Source organism: Syngnathus floridae, chromosome 5 (genome assembly GCF_059516105.1).
Source record: "Syngnathus floridae isolate MCC-2025c chromosome 5, RoL_Sflo_1.0, whole genome shotgun sequence".
In the NCBI taxonomy this organism is placed as follows: Eukaryota; Metazoa; Chordata; class Actinopteri; order Syngnathiformes; family Syngnathidae; genus Syngnathus; species Syngnathus floridae.
In genome coordinates this window covers 13,391,825-13,406,164 of record NC_142417.1, presented here as the reverse complement: position 1 = coordinate 13,406,164, position 14,340 = coordinate 13,391,825, and the positions used below count along the sequence as shown (strand labels likewise).

At 39.4% G+C, this 14,340-nt stretch overlaps 1 protein-coding gene across 4 annotated transcripts; it reads right to left on the bottom strand.

The window, feature by feature from the left end:
- Window positions 1-2,675: 2,675 nt before the first annotated feature.
- Window positions 2,676-14,151, bottom strand: cdca2 (cell division cycle associated 2). Of its 4 annotated transcripts, none has more exons than XM_088377079.1 (15): window positions 13,910-14,151; window positions 13,199-13,370; window positions 12,692-12,831; window positions 11,627-11,783; window positions 10,429-10,580; window positions 10,105-10,278; window positions 9,412-9,529; window positions 8,349-8,665; window positions 7,860-7,911; window positions 7,718-7,792; window positions 6,930-7,057; window positions 5,634-5,693; window positions 5,355-5,423; window positions 4,619-4,775; window positions 2,676-3,663 (listed from the first exon to the last, which is right to left on the bottom strand). In XM_088377079.1, the coding sequence occupies exons 1-15, from the start codon at window positions 13,931-13,933 to the stop codon at window positions 2,846-2,848; spliced, it is 2,613 nt and encodes an 870-aa protein (XP_088233205.1). In that variant the 5' UTR covers window positions 13,934-14,151; the 3' UTR covers window positions 2,676-2,845. The 4 variants fall into 4 exon arrangements, with proteins under 4 accessions (XP_088233205.1, XP_088233203.1, XP_088233204.1 ...); XM_088377077.1 differs by lacking the exon at window positions 13,910-14,151 and adding an exon at window positions 13,762-13,903; XM_088377078.1 differs by lacking the exon at window positions 13,910-14,151 and adding an exon at window positions 13,762-13,903 and having other exon boundaries at window positions 11,627-11,780.
- Between the last annotated feature and the right edge of the window lie 189 nt (window positions 14,152-14,340).

The window sequence follows — 14,340 nt, the reverse complement described above, 5'->3', positions numbered from 1 at the left end:
CACACCTTGTCGAGACGTCCAGACGCAGCTGTTAGCAGCAGACCTCAGACAGCTGCAGACACACTGGGCCAGCAGAGCAAACAGAGTAACTGCGAGACGCTCGTGTTGTCATCTCGCCTTTGTTTGTTTGCCTCCTCCTGCTGCCTTAGGCCCTGCAGGAGAGCTGCGCCGGGCTTACGGCTCCTGCTCCGAGCATCAATAATGGAGGACTCGCTGCATGGAAAGCACTGGGGCGGCAGGACAACTTAATACCATTCAGATACTAATTAACTAATTGAAAGGCCAGGGTCTGTAAATCTGCAAGGGCAAAGAACCGATTAAACGTCTTTGTGTCCGAACAGACGGCATGCGACCGATTTAAAATGGGGGACAAAAAAAAGAAAGAGTACAGAGGGTATGAAATGTTGTGTCTCATACAGTGTATGTCATGATTAATGATTTGATTGGGAGGTAATCTGCAAGTATGTTATTTCTGTAGTTAAATCCGTTTTTCAAGTACCGTATTTTTCAGACTATAAATTGCGTTTTTGGTGTTGGATTTTGTCAAATAAATTTCCCCCAAAATGCGACTTAAACTCCGGTGCGACTTATATGTGTTTCTTTTCCCCTTAAATGCATGAATATCATTTATTTTTATATGACATGTAAACAGAGCAAAGCCTTAACATTGGCTATTGCTGCCACTGGTAGCTCTGTGATGGCATTTTGTGTAGATAGAGAAAAAATAAATTTGAGATGTTTTAAGTTCCCACAGGTACAATGCAATAGTATTTGTGGTCATTCAATCACATGAGGAGGAAGGAAGTGCTTTTGCGTGTTTTGCTGAAAACTGAAGTAAGTTGCCCTTATAACTACCGGATTCTCAACATTAGTAAAACTGTGGTAACGTGGTGTACTGACTTCTTTAAAGTATCACACTACTTAAATTCTTTCATTAAGAAAAACAAGCTTGCCACATGATTTCTTATTTCAGTAGTGGCATTTATTGAAGGGCAACAACATTTTTTTTTTACCCAGTTTTGTGCTTAATTTTAGCCATTACTAATGGAATTAAATCTACTTTGTTCTCTACAACTATCTGAACTTTTTGAGCATAGAATGTGAATGCGTGACGACTGAGGCAGTGCGTAGAGGCCACAAAACTCCCAATAGTCAGGACCCTTGGCCATCCACATGGTCCTGGAAGCACATGTATGGGAAGCAATAGAAAGAAAGCAACTGAATTTCTGAAAGTCCTTCTCTCCAGCTGTCAGACCCTTTCCATGTCCCATGGGGGGTTGCCACGGTGACAGGAGGCCACATGTCTTGGGGGCGTCGTCTTTCTCAAAGGACCCCATTGTTCTTGTGCTAAGCCGTCTTCACTATGCCCGTCTGCCAGGGATGGTGGCTTCGGCTTCACACCCCTCACTCACACGTACGAACACAAGGGCTTCTATAGAGGTGCACCATTATGCCTGCAGACTTTCACAACACAGCAGCCTGTTAGCAGTCGTGCCAAGTTTGACCCAGCCAATAAAGGTGCCCACACATCATGCCATTAAAACAAATACAAAATGCTCACCCTTTAATTCTTTTCATCTAATAAACTGACTCATACAAATGAAATGATTACAACTAAATTATTTTCGTGAATTGCAGTTCATTCACTTCTTTCTGACTTTCACTTGATGTGAAGCCTGACACGCAGCACTTCATGACAGCCACTGGATGGCACTAAGGTCCTGCTGCATCACGTCCGAAGATCAGAGCCCATTTGTCTAGTTGCAGATGGCAAGGCCTTGTTTGGCATTCAACCACAAAATGGGGACCTTGGTGTCCTTTAGGCAAGTGAAGTGACTCGGGCTTGATGTAAAAGTGGAGAGACAATTACACTGTGATGGATACATCACGCTTGGGCATATCTCTAGAAGCTAATTGTCCTGTGTGGACTGAATGTGAAACTCAAGTTGTTTCGACTCTGTCTGCTAAAATCACTCTAATGTGGACTGAACTACTTGTGGGAGAGCTGCTTTAAATCTTAGAGAAGTCAGCACTCAATGTATTTTTGTTTAACTCCTTTCATAGACCAAAACGAGGACTGATTTTTGCTCTCTACTCATTTGTGAAATTTTTTCAAGTTGCATCTCAACAATTTTGCATTGATAAGTTTTTACTTCAACAGCTAAATTAAAAAAGTCAAACTCATTAAACATATAAGAAAAACCTTTTCAGAAGATTAATTCCAACCTAAGAGTTAGTTATATCGAACTGTTTTTAACAATAGTTTCATCGGTAAAATTTGGGAGATGCTGAATTTAAACTGATGGATGTCAGAGTGGGTGCAAAATAAAAGGAACAGTTGGTTTCTCAAAGGTTTGCTTTTATTCCTGCTTTCCACCACGACTCCTAGTTACCCCAACAGCAGAGAATGACTCAAGGGCTCATTTAGCCCTTCCTGCCATTTCTTTCACATTAATCCAGTAGCCTCTAACCTTGTCTGACAGATTGGTATTGCACTAAGGCCATCTTCATCTATCCACTAAGAGAAAATATTGACTCATTGAGACTGGATCTAGTGACTTTGGAGGGTGGGGGGGAAATGTGTGGTTGGATATTGATTGAGAGGAGGTCAGCATAAATGATTGGGCTCTCTGTATATTGAGTGGCTTGCATAGAGGAATGATGCAAATGATTGGTTAAGGAGAAAGAATCAGCACTTTAATCCCAAAAAACAACAACCTTGCAAAACAGGCAAATTCATTCAGAAGGAAAAACGATATGATGCAAGTAATATTTGAGTGGAATGCAAAAACTGTCAAAGTATAAGCACGTGGTGTGCTCAGTGTCCTCAGACAGTGGCGACTGGTTAAACAATCGAACTGAATCTGCGATTCTGCATCTTCTTGACGGTTCTTTTTCTTATTTCAGGTGAGATCCGAGGCACCCAGGCCAGACCTGAGTCATTATCTGTGTTCCTTTGGTTCCGTAGGCTGCGGCGCACTGAGCGCTGTCCCCTGCGTTTGAAGACATCCTCAAAATTGAAGTCAGCCTTCCAGGAGGCTGGGCCACAGTCGACTTGTGCCTCCTCTTCAGGAGATTCACACGATGAATTGTTTGTTTTGGGCTGTGTTTCTGTTTCCGCTTGAGGTTGTTCCTCTGCCGGGTTCACAGAGCGCCTCAAGCATCTTGACATATTTTGAGCCTGCTGGGTTGTCCGGGGGGACGTGCTTGTCAAGACCACTATACTGGTTTGTTGTCCTAACAAGCAGGCTGAGGTGGAGCCTTCAACGACCAAATGACAACAATCTGAATTTGGATCTGCGTGTGCGCTGGGTGTGTCAGCAAATATTAGGGTGCAATGTTCTTCAGCATCATCCGACACTTGTTCTGATGGGCCGTCTATTGACCCAGCAGTGTTTGTAGTGACCTCTTCTTCATGGTTCTCGCTTGCCTTCTCATCGGTCTGCATCTGAGGCGCCACACGTAGCAGATCGTGCATTGAAACTCTGCCCTTCTTTAATCCTCGCCTTGTGGTCCTGGGCCTTGATGAGGACCTGTTAGTCCCTGAGGCTTTTTTGCCAGAGGACAAGGGTGCTTCTGATGAACTTTCACCAGTACATACTGAAGTCCTGGGGCCACTGCTATCTGACTCACCGGCATTATTCTTCAGGTATGCACTTTCATCTGGGATTATTGGGAGAAATCAACAGCACAACAGGAACTTCAGTACATCTGGCTTCACAAATGTCAAGATTTAAAGAGTTCAAATAGGACATGTTCAGAAAAATGTACTTATTGTTCGTATGCTACAAGTTGTGTCTGCAAAGTGCCTGTCAGGTGTACAATGAAAAAACTGTTACCCAGCAAGTAACTCAGCATGAACCTGCTCTTCACGCTTTTCAAATTTAACGTGTTTTGAAATTGCTTCAGTGGAACCAAAAGTGGCTTCACTGATTTAGTCCTAGAGAAAAATACAATGTTAGGGAAGAGTTGTTCAGAAGAGGAAATTTTGCTAATAATTAGTCAACTCCAATTTAGGATATAAGCCTCTATTGTGTATATCAATATTTTCATGATATTGATAACTGTGTTGATTCTGTTGTGCCACAAATGTAACATCAGAGATGGTAACACAACAGTCGCTTTTCTATTATGTCATTCTTGGGCCTCACTCTGCAGGTACCACCAATCAATCCATGCTTGTTTCACTTATTACATTAGTGTACCTGTTGGATTAAGCACAGCTCAATTGGTCGTGGCTGGGCTATCGCAATGATGTGCTAAAGGGGCGACAAATCTTTTTATCTAAATTTTAAGGACAAATCTTAGGATAGAAAATAGATATAGATTGAAAATAGCTATAAAATCCATCTATTACATCAATTGTTAATTGTTTTGAAATTTAGATAATCGGACATAGAATTAAGTTAATTTGATACTACTTCATATTAAAAATGGGTTTTTTTGTATTTTTAAGAGAGACTTTTCACTGTCTTACGCCTGAGAACAGTTATAAATTGTAAATACAAGTCTCCTTGAAGTGATAGCTGTAGATGTGAGAGACCTTTCACTTCATTATAGGCATAAACTTAAGTGTGTCTTAATCATTATACCAGGTTTAGAAGAGCATACAACTTACCTGCGCAGCTAGTAGCGAGACAACGTTGTGCTGCTACTGACTGGAACAACTCTGTGATGGGACTGAGGCTAGGATTCTTGGATGCATATGTTCGAGAGCCGTAAAGAGAAAGGTTGACTTCCCTTTTCCACCGATTTGCTGCTGCTTTAGAGGCCAGCTGTGGGGACAGAAGGTGCTCTATGAATGTAATTTAATAAAAAAAAAAAAAAAAAACCTCAAATATAATTAGTAATTTACAATGAAGTGTGGCATTACTCGCTCGCTCGCCTAATGGATACATACAGTATAATGCATGCCGATTTTCTGAAACTTGGTATGTCTGTGCCTCCTGTGAGGAAGGTGAACACGTCACAGTCATGTGAGCACTTCTGCAACATTAATGCAGATGCATGATAGTGGGTGCATGGTCCATTTAGACCATTTTCATTTTTTAATAGAAGGAATAAGTACAGTTCTTGTTACAAATTGACGAGGACTATTTGTCCGTCTCCAAGAATACACACTCATTGTACTGGTAAATGATACATATATAACACAATTTATATCAACCCCGGCCTCAGTGTTAACTTTCTCATACTACCACGACTGGAAACATATCTTTTGTTCGTTGAAAAATACTCCTTATGGGGCATGAATGTATGTAATAAAGGCATGGATTTAAAAAAAAAAAAAAAAAAAAAAAAAAAAAGAACTTTTCTGACCAAGATCTGTGTACCACGAGCCTCAATAAACTCACTTTAATCGTCTCAGAAGGCTTGGCAGCAGAGCGTGTCGACCTCCTCACAGGCTGGCTCTTTTCAGGAAGCTAAAGGAAAGCGAAAATTGGCAGAAAGATGCTGAACACGATACGGTCCATCTCTCAAATACGCATGCCCATAAGGTGGCTATGCTGAAATGTGATTACTTTTATATTCATTGGAATTAAACAGTAGATCTGTTGGAAGCTTGTTATATAAAGCTGACTGATAAAAAGAAAATCATGTCTGCTAAATGGTGCGATCAGCAGTCATAATACCTTCCTCTTACGAGTACGAGCAGCTGGAAATTCATTTGTAGATTCAGATTCTTCTGCTGCCTGCAATGGGGGACATTCACTTTGAGGTCAGAAAAACAAAAACCCAGTAAGAATTAGGCTACAGTGGGACTTCCAAAGCTGAATGAACTGTTTAGTGTTGCTGGTTGACTTTTGAGGTGAGGTTTTAATTAACATAGTATTTTGTACAAATATTGAGGGTTTCCAGGTTCAAACTGTGGCTATAATGAAATATTTGAAACTGAACAGGCATAACATAGCATTAAATAGTTTGTCACTCTCCTTTGCCGCTCAGTGGATACAAGCTTAAAAATGGTAAAAACACATCACAGACACATTCTAACAGTCTCCCTTCAGAACTAACGACTAAAATCTCACTTGTGTCTGTTGCAAATTCACAGCCATCCATGACTTAATATGTAAAATACAGTTAAGAACTGCCTTCTGAAGGCTACACTGCTGTCATCAGAAGACACAGTGATGAACTGTACAGCCGTGTGTCATCTGCTTAACTGTACCTCCTGAAGACATCCCCAAGGTGACGCATACTATGTATAGATTAAACATAATTGGACCGAAAATTGACTCTCAATTGAATGTGTTCTGAAGGAACATGAATCCAGATGAAAGCGACAAGTCAGTTGTGTTGGAAAAATACCTTGGGATAGCTTTTGTTTTCTGTGATGAGTTCTAAAAATGGGGACTTCTTACGCATTTCACTGGGTTATTGTAGTTTTGTAGTTGCTCATGGAATAGAAAATAACTTGGATTGTTTTTGTTGTCTGTGATGAATTCTAAAAATGGGGACTTCTTGCCCGTTTCATTGGGTTATTGTAGGTTTTGAGTCGCTCATGGAATATCTCACTCTGATTCTGTTCTCCATCACCTTACTGAACTCCTGGGATTTCTTTGGAATCGTTTTATTTTTCCATTTCGCCACTGTGATGTAAGTTTTATTTCACGGTAATTGTTTGGGTTAAATTGGAGTCACTGAGTTGATTTTTTGTCATGTGATAAAAATTGTCAACGATAAATTCAGGTCATCATCATTAATAAACAAAATGTCATCATACCTACGGCTAGACAACTTTCACACATGATCATTTAATGACTGATGCTAAGGACCCTGCAACACACATTTTGTTACATTTCTAGGTCTAATAATCCCCATTAATGGAACTCTTCAGTAATGGCATCATAAAAATCCATAGGAAAAAACAAACATTACACTGCAGTATGACAGTGACCTTTTGAAGTAAACAAGAATGCACAAAAAACCTTATTTTCCCAGTTCTTCAATCTGGGTGCAGCATCACCGACAACCTCAGGTTGTTTCTCCTCTGACAAAGACTCTCGCTCGTTCAGGGCGTTTGACTCATAGGCTGGCCTTATTTCAGACTTCACGTCTAAGGGGACAAAATGCAAGAAATTCAGTTGCTTACCTACTAATTACATTAATTAAATAATGAATTACTACGAATACAAGAGAACATAAGAAATATAATACTATACAACTCTATCAATATAGCGCATTTCACAACAGCTGCTGCAGCTGTAACAAAGTGCTTATTACTATATTACCATGATACAGCTACAAGGAAAAGTATCACAATATAAAGCAAAAATATCACATGAAGATAAATGTTTGCTTCAAGTAGTACAATGCTTTGTAGAATTGACTTTTACAGATAATACAGTTCAGTGTATTGTTTGAATTATGAAATTTGCCTGAATTTGGAGATTTTACAAATTAATCAAGGAGCCTTTGGAAGTGGGATCAAGGGCCACCAGTTGCCTATCTTTGCTCAAGGTAGAGTCCTGGTTGTCCAAAACTTTGACTGTTTGCCCATCTCCTTTAATGTTGCAACTGTTTCCGAATTGTCTCAAATTAAATGCAACAGCATAATGTATTCTCCTTTCGTGTGGTCATTATGGAGTATGGAAATAAAAATACATTGTAGATCACGTAAATAATGGCTAATCAACAGAAATATGAAAATGTTTTATGAGGCTTAATACTTTCTCAATGCACTGCATCTATAAAAAAGGCAAATATTAAGTTGTACCTGTTGATACCTCTGGAGAAAGAGCCTCATCATCGAAAGCATCATTTAAATTCAGCTGGGTATAATTCTTCAATTCTGGAAAAAAAAAGAAGTAATTATGCTGACTCCACACTATAACTGTCAATAAAATGCTATATCCCACCTGTATCAGACATAATTGTAGAATCACTGTCTTCTGTTGAAGGAAAAATGATCTAGATGCAGAAAAATATAAAGCACTGAATTGTTGGGACGTTGTGTAAAATGTACATAAAATTACAATACAAAGATTTCTAAAGCCCTTTCAATGCACCATATATTCATTTGAATACATTACAAAATTGAATGTTCAAACTAAGAAAACATGTTGAAAACTCCCTCGGCATGTTTTTATTTTATTTATGGCGTTAAAAAAACCCTTTATATCATAGATAATCATCAAGGTCTGCAGAAGCAGGATAACTATTCTGATCATTTGAATCAGTTTTGATGCAGCAGGGCGACATCTAAAACATGCAGGACACCAGCCCTCGAGGAACAGGGTTAAGTTAGGAAATTCAAGAATGTCCAATTTTTGCATCATAATCTGAACAATTCCTAATGCTGTATTAAAAAAAAATGAATATTAATGAATAAAAGACATGTAACATACCTTTTCAAACTTCTCCACCCCATCTTCCGCCATATGGAGCATTCTGTGGTCATGAGACATTGCAGACATTGGTGCAGGGGAGGCACCAAACATACTGCAAAGATCTCGCTGGGCTTGCGAAGTAAAAGACTCACTCCTCTGCGGTGTCTTCTTTAAGATCCCACCTGGTGTGGAAGCTCGAGCTGGCGTTTGCCCTTTCTGCAATGGGGTGCTGGGAGGCAGTTGCTTATCAAAAAACTCAGGGGAAAGTGGGCATCCAAAATGCACCCGCTTCTTTTTCTTCTTTTCTGCAGATGCCCCAGACAACTCGCTGGCTTCTGTATGCACAATAATGATCAAAATGGAAAGAATTCAAGGTTATTAACAGTGCAAGCTTTTTGTAAGGCCAATCACTTTTATGTAGAAAAATTTCTTGTTGTGGTTTTGGTTGCCAAAACCGTAAGAGCAACAACAAAAATTTGAAAATATATATCATCACAGCCTCTACCAGTCCTGAAATGCTGAAATTGACAACAACAAATTGGACAACTAAAGTGCCTTTTCTGTCATGTCATGTTTCTGTCTGTTTTCTTTCACAATAAATTAAGATGGTAAACATAACGCATCCCAAAGACTTTTTGGCATCTCAATCGTTCATAGGTTGTTATGTATTAATCAGTAAGGGTTCATTTGACTTACATTTCCCCTGAAGTCTACTTATGGGATATGCTCACTACTGCCTATCTGAAAAGGAATTGCTTTAAGTGACCACACTCGGCTGGCCCCACATCACTGGAAGTCCGGTGCTCCAAATCTTTCCAAGTCCAACTTTTACATTTTGACACATCGGCCATCAAGACTTGTCTCGCAGTTATTTATCCGTAATTGATACACACAGGTCGGCTCACTGACAGCGCGAGGATGCACATGTTTTAACAAAAATGGCTTTAAATGATTAATCAAACAGCAAAAAGTTGTCAATTAATTTAATGATCAATTAATCTTGCCACCTTAAAGGTCAATCTATTTGGGACCGACATGAAAGACAAAATTCTTGCATGACCAAGAGCAGTGTGTATTTTACCGGATGATTGAGAGGGGAGTGAAGAGAACTGGAAAACAGAGAAAGATTCCTTTGGTGAAAGTGATGTGAGGTCACTAGGCTTTGGTCGGCTGGGGCTTTGAGGTTCAAACACATTTTCCTGTTGAGAAAAAATATGTTCCATTGCCTTTCTGTTGGACTTAGTTCAAGTGTTTCCACCTAACACACGTAGAAGCATTGGCATTACTAACTGTTGTCGATGATGTTGACACTCTGTAAACAGTGGGACACGGTGAAGTAACTTCAGTGTGAAAGGTATGGTGCATTTACAGCTGACTTTGTTTTTGTCAAATTGTATATACAGCACATCAATCTATTTAACCAACTTGTTTATTTACTGTACAGTTGAACCACACTATTTGCGGAGAATTGGGACTGGCCCGGCCTACAAATAGTCAAAATTCAAACTGTCGCCAACTAAAAGGAATTGGAAAAAAAAAATAATAGCAATAAAAACCTAAAAATTCTCAGTGTGCTATGGAGCGAGATGGCATGTAACGGTCGTTTAGTCAAACAACGATACATACAATTTTGTAAAGTGGTGCTTCATGAACCAAAAAGCACGTCTTACAGTACTATACAAACATGTTTTGGAGATGTTTACAACTGTTAAGAATTCAGTGCCGCATTTTTGTCAATTCCTAACTAATGTGTGTCTACAAGCAAATCTCACACCTGTTGGTTGTTTTTGGAGGAAAAGGCACAATGTTCCAAGGACATGTGTCGCTCACGGTAACCACGAAGAGGTGTACAAGGAAGCACAGGTTGGGTTTCTTCTTCAGTCTCACTTGACGGCACAGGTTCTGTTTTGACATCGTCATTGCATTCTGCCACTTGCTCCTTATCTCCCTATGGATCCAACAGAATACTTAGAAAACTTTTAATCTGTAGAACAGCAAAAATGCTGTACTTGTTTTTTTTTTTTTAATTAACTAGAAAGAAGCAGAAACCCGATTTAAAGACGGCAGTCAAGGGAGTCTATGGGTAGAGTGATAATACCTCCTTGTCTCTGCCATTTAAGGGAAGGTCTGGAGTGTGTGCAACTCTTATCTGCACTTCGCAGCGTTTGAGGGGGCCCACACGACGCTTCTTGCTGGGTGTGGGTGACGCTGCTCGATGGTGGTTCTCTTTCCCTTCTTGGTTGTGTTCATCTGAAATAAAAAAATGCAGCCAATGGAAAAGATTTGAAGACACACAAAAACAATACTGGACTTTTTTTTGGGTCTTAATTATTTGGGGCAGGCATGGATGTAAAATGGTTAGTGTTTGTGTTTCTGTGTTCTACAAACTTGAAAATATTGCAGTGAGTACATTACAGACAAACTGGTGGTGGTGGGGGAATGAATATTATGACACTATTATGTGCGTTGTAATTGATCTCTCACAGAAGCATTTTTCTGGAGACTTACAATGGAAAAGAACTTGCCATAGCATGTCCATCCATCCATTTTCTATACCGCTTGTCCCCACAGTGGTCGAGGGTGTGCTGGAGCCTATCACAGCAGTCATCAGGCAGTAGGCGGGGGACACCCTGAACCGGTTGCCAGCCAATCACAGGGCACACAGAAACGAACAACCATCCACACTCACATGCACACCTCGGGACAATTTGGAGTGCTCAATCGGCCTACCAAGCATGCTTTTTGGGGGGTGGGAGGAAACCGGAGTGCCTGGAGAAAACCCAGGCGGGCACGGGGAGAACATGCAAACTCCACACAGTGGAATCGAACTCGCACCCTCCTAACCGTGCTAACCAGTGCTCCACCGTGCTAACCAGTGCTCCACCGTGCATACAATATGGAGTGGAAGGGTTTTCTGTAGTCATAATATTAAAATATGCATAAAAGAGTTCACAACTATTGAGGCGAAAGCAATCACAGAACTTACATACATACAACTGGCAAACCCCACTGGATCAATCATTCTCTTTTACTGCTGGGTAGCTAAGTCTTTTTCTCTGGCTAGTGATGTTGGAAGTTGCCTCCATTATATACAGTCAAGACCGAAATTATTCCTACATACAATAATGTACCATATTTTTTTTGTGCCGTGAATAAACATGGAATGCACTGACACTTGGCTCCCAAAGTTGGGGTTAACCATTTCTTTTGCATGGTGCATTGCTGCCAGACAGGCAGCAATAAAGCCACTGACCATTGTTGAGAAATAAACTTTTAATCCTGGTGTAACGACTTACCAGAAAGATAATCCTTTGTCGTCATGCATCCACCAGTGTTGTCATCCTGATCACAAACCTCGCTCTCCTCCACAAACACCAAAGTCTGGAAGGAAGCTATTTTCTGCTTCAGGGTGGATGCTACTCGAGGAAGGAAGGGGCTACCTCTGACAAGCTGCTGAGTTCAGATAGCGGACACAACAATTCTACTCAGTGCTGCAACTCAATATTCAATCATGAAGGACAAAACAAGGACGCCTATGACTAAAATGAGTAAAACCAAATAATACCAATGTTGTTTGTTGTTTTGATCATAAAATAATTGTCAGATCAAGTTAAAGAGTGTGAGCGCATTCCCTCATTCATCATAAACAATTTAGAAGAGTATTTGATTTATGTCGGTGTGGAAATAGTAACAAAAGTGATTGTATTTGTATCTGTGAAGATTACAAACAAAGCCACCAAGTTTTCTCAACCTTGTCATTGTTGTATTGGCGTCTACGTTATACGTATATATATATAACAAGTACTATTACTAGATATACATTTGTTTTGATTTACTGTTTCCACTGTCTTTGTATTTGCATCATTATCTATTGTTATATGTAAAGCGCTTTGTTGCTGCTGCAGCCGTTGTGAAATGTGCCATATAAATCAACTTGTATTATATTTGAATGAAAGTCTGCCTCTTTGGCACAGATGAAGAAACTTTGTGAAAGTGAAACCGCCATTGTTTTGCCTTGCTTATTTACAGACCTTTACATTGCCGGTGATGTGACAAATATAGGAATCATGCAATCTCCTAATGTAGATATAAAATTTATTGGACATAACCACAGCCCTGTCACTACCTAACGACAACCATACCACACAAAGCTTAAAATTATGCAAATCACAGATTAATCAGGGTAAACTATTACAAGTCTGAATGCATGTAACCAACATTCCCAAAGTGTCACTTTGTTAATAAATAAATAAATAATGTATATATTTTAATATTAATGTAAAAATAGTTATTGGTCTTTTTCTTGAAACATGACAGTGTAAATACAAAGATGATCAAAAGCTTTTAAATTTACTTCTCACCTCTGGAGTTTGACAGTTGGAGGAATTCTTCAGTTTTTCTTGTGCGATGAAGCGGATGAGCGAGTTTGTTTCTGGTGAGCCTCTCACACCTACATTAGAACGTCTTCTTCTTGCCTTGAATTTTGCCAAATGAGACTTTTCTGGAGCAAGAGACAAAGATATGGTTGGTCAAGTTTGCTTTCTTAAAATACAGTAATAAGAAAAGGTTCAGGCACTCCAGATAATTTTCACGAGTTTCCTTCTTAAGTCAATGTTTGTTCAAATCAGCAATTTCAGTTTTTTTTTTTTTTTTTTTTTGTCGTTGTGCCCAATTTAATGCACCTGACTAATTTTGTTCAAGAAACAATTGCACACTTTCTGTAAATGCTTCATTTCACTTCTCAAATATCACATATTTAACTGTAATTGCTGATCTCAACAGCCAATGGTTTATAAAGGAAAATCTTCAAAATGATCAGGGGTGTCCAAACCTTTTCATACAACTGTACATTGTATCTTCAACCTCACCTTTACTTCCAGATGCTACTGGACTGAAACTTTGCACAGTAATGCCAAACTGAGAAGGTTTGAGTTTCTGAAACTCAAGAGGCTCCCTTGATACAGTTTCAGGATCCTTTGAAGGGGACATTTTGCTCTCGTCTGTCTTCTTGTCCACGATGATCATCTGTTCAGTGGCCATCTGCATAAACCATAAACTACAATGCTACAACTTGTATTCCAGGGGGCATCTGATGTCAACACAGCAAGCATCACTGTGACTTCAAAAAAGTGTATTGGCGAGACCTAACATGAGTGTTTGATGTTGGGCAAAACATGCATTGAATGAAAATGATCCTGATTTCTTACGGGTGCTAACAATGCAGACACGAGCGCAAAAGAAGGAAAAGCTAGCTCCTTGGCACCTCATGAATACTTTTATACACAATTGAAGATGCTCCGGGGAAAAAAAGCTATGTGGCATAATAGAATTATCACAGCCAAATTCAAATAGTAAAATGACTGATTTGTGGTTAGCTTACGTTACGTTGAGACTTTAGTGACTGTAGCTACAACTCCTTTAAAGTACCAACCTTGCAAGTATACGGAATCAAGCATGAGTAACTGTCATAAAAAAAGTACATATATACATATATATACTAAAAAAAAATGTCCAGTTGGGGAAAATAACCGATGTGTATTACATTAAAATAGAATCCAAATCCAAGAGTTTCAAATTACCCTCCATAACACCGCGTGTTGCATTTGGATCCTTCCGCCGAGAACGTCATTCAAAACAAAAAACTCCGGAGAATTATTTTTTTTAACTGACGTCTTGTTTTGCTATAAAATATAAATCGGTTCATCGGGACTACCACAAATTAGATTTGTTAAAAATGGCCCGATACAACAATATAACACACGCTTATATTTTCTTAGGTACTAACTTCTAGCGCATTTGTGCCGGCCGGCAAGACTCGTTTAATACGAATTGCCCAATGGGAATGCAGCAATGTCTCACGTGTCCTAAAGAACTGTTTTGATTAGCCATCAGAGTTTGAATTAAATTACCATTCCTTGTTGCATGATGTGTCATGTACGTTGATAATTACCCTATTCTATACAATAGTTAAAAGCCATCAATAATAATAAAAAAATACATTGACTTGGAT

Coding starts and splice junctions, on each gene's coding strand:
- cdca2 (XM_088377077.1), bottom strand. CDS start 13,812: ATGTACTTTTTTTATGACAGTTACTCATGCTTGATTCCGTATACTTGC. Junction 9,530..10,104: donor CCTCCAAAAACAACCAACAG/GTGTGAGATTTG, acceptor TTTTCTCAACAG/GAAAATGTGTTTGAACCTCA. Junction 8,666..9,411: donor ACTCCCCTCTCAATCATCCG/GTAAAATACACA, acceptor TTGTGCATACAG/AAGCCAGCGAGTTGTCTGGG.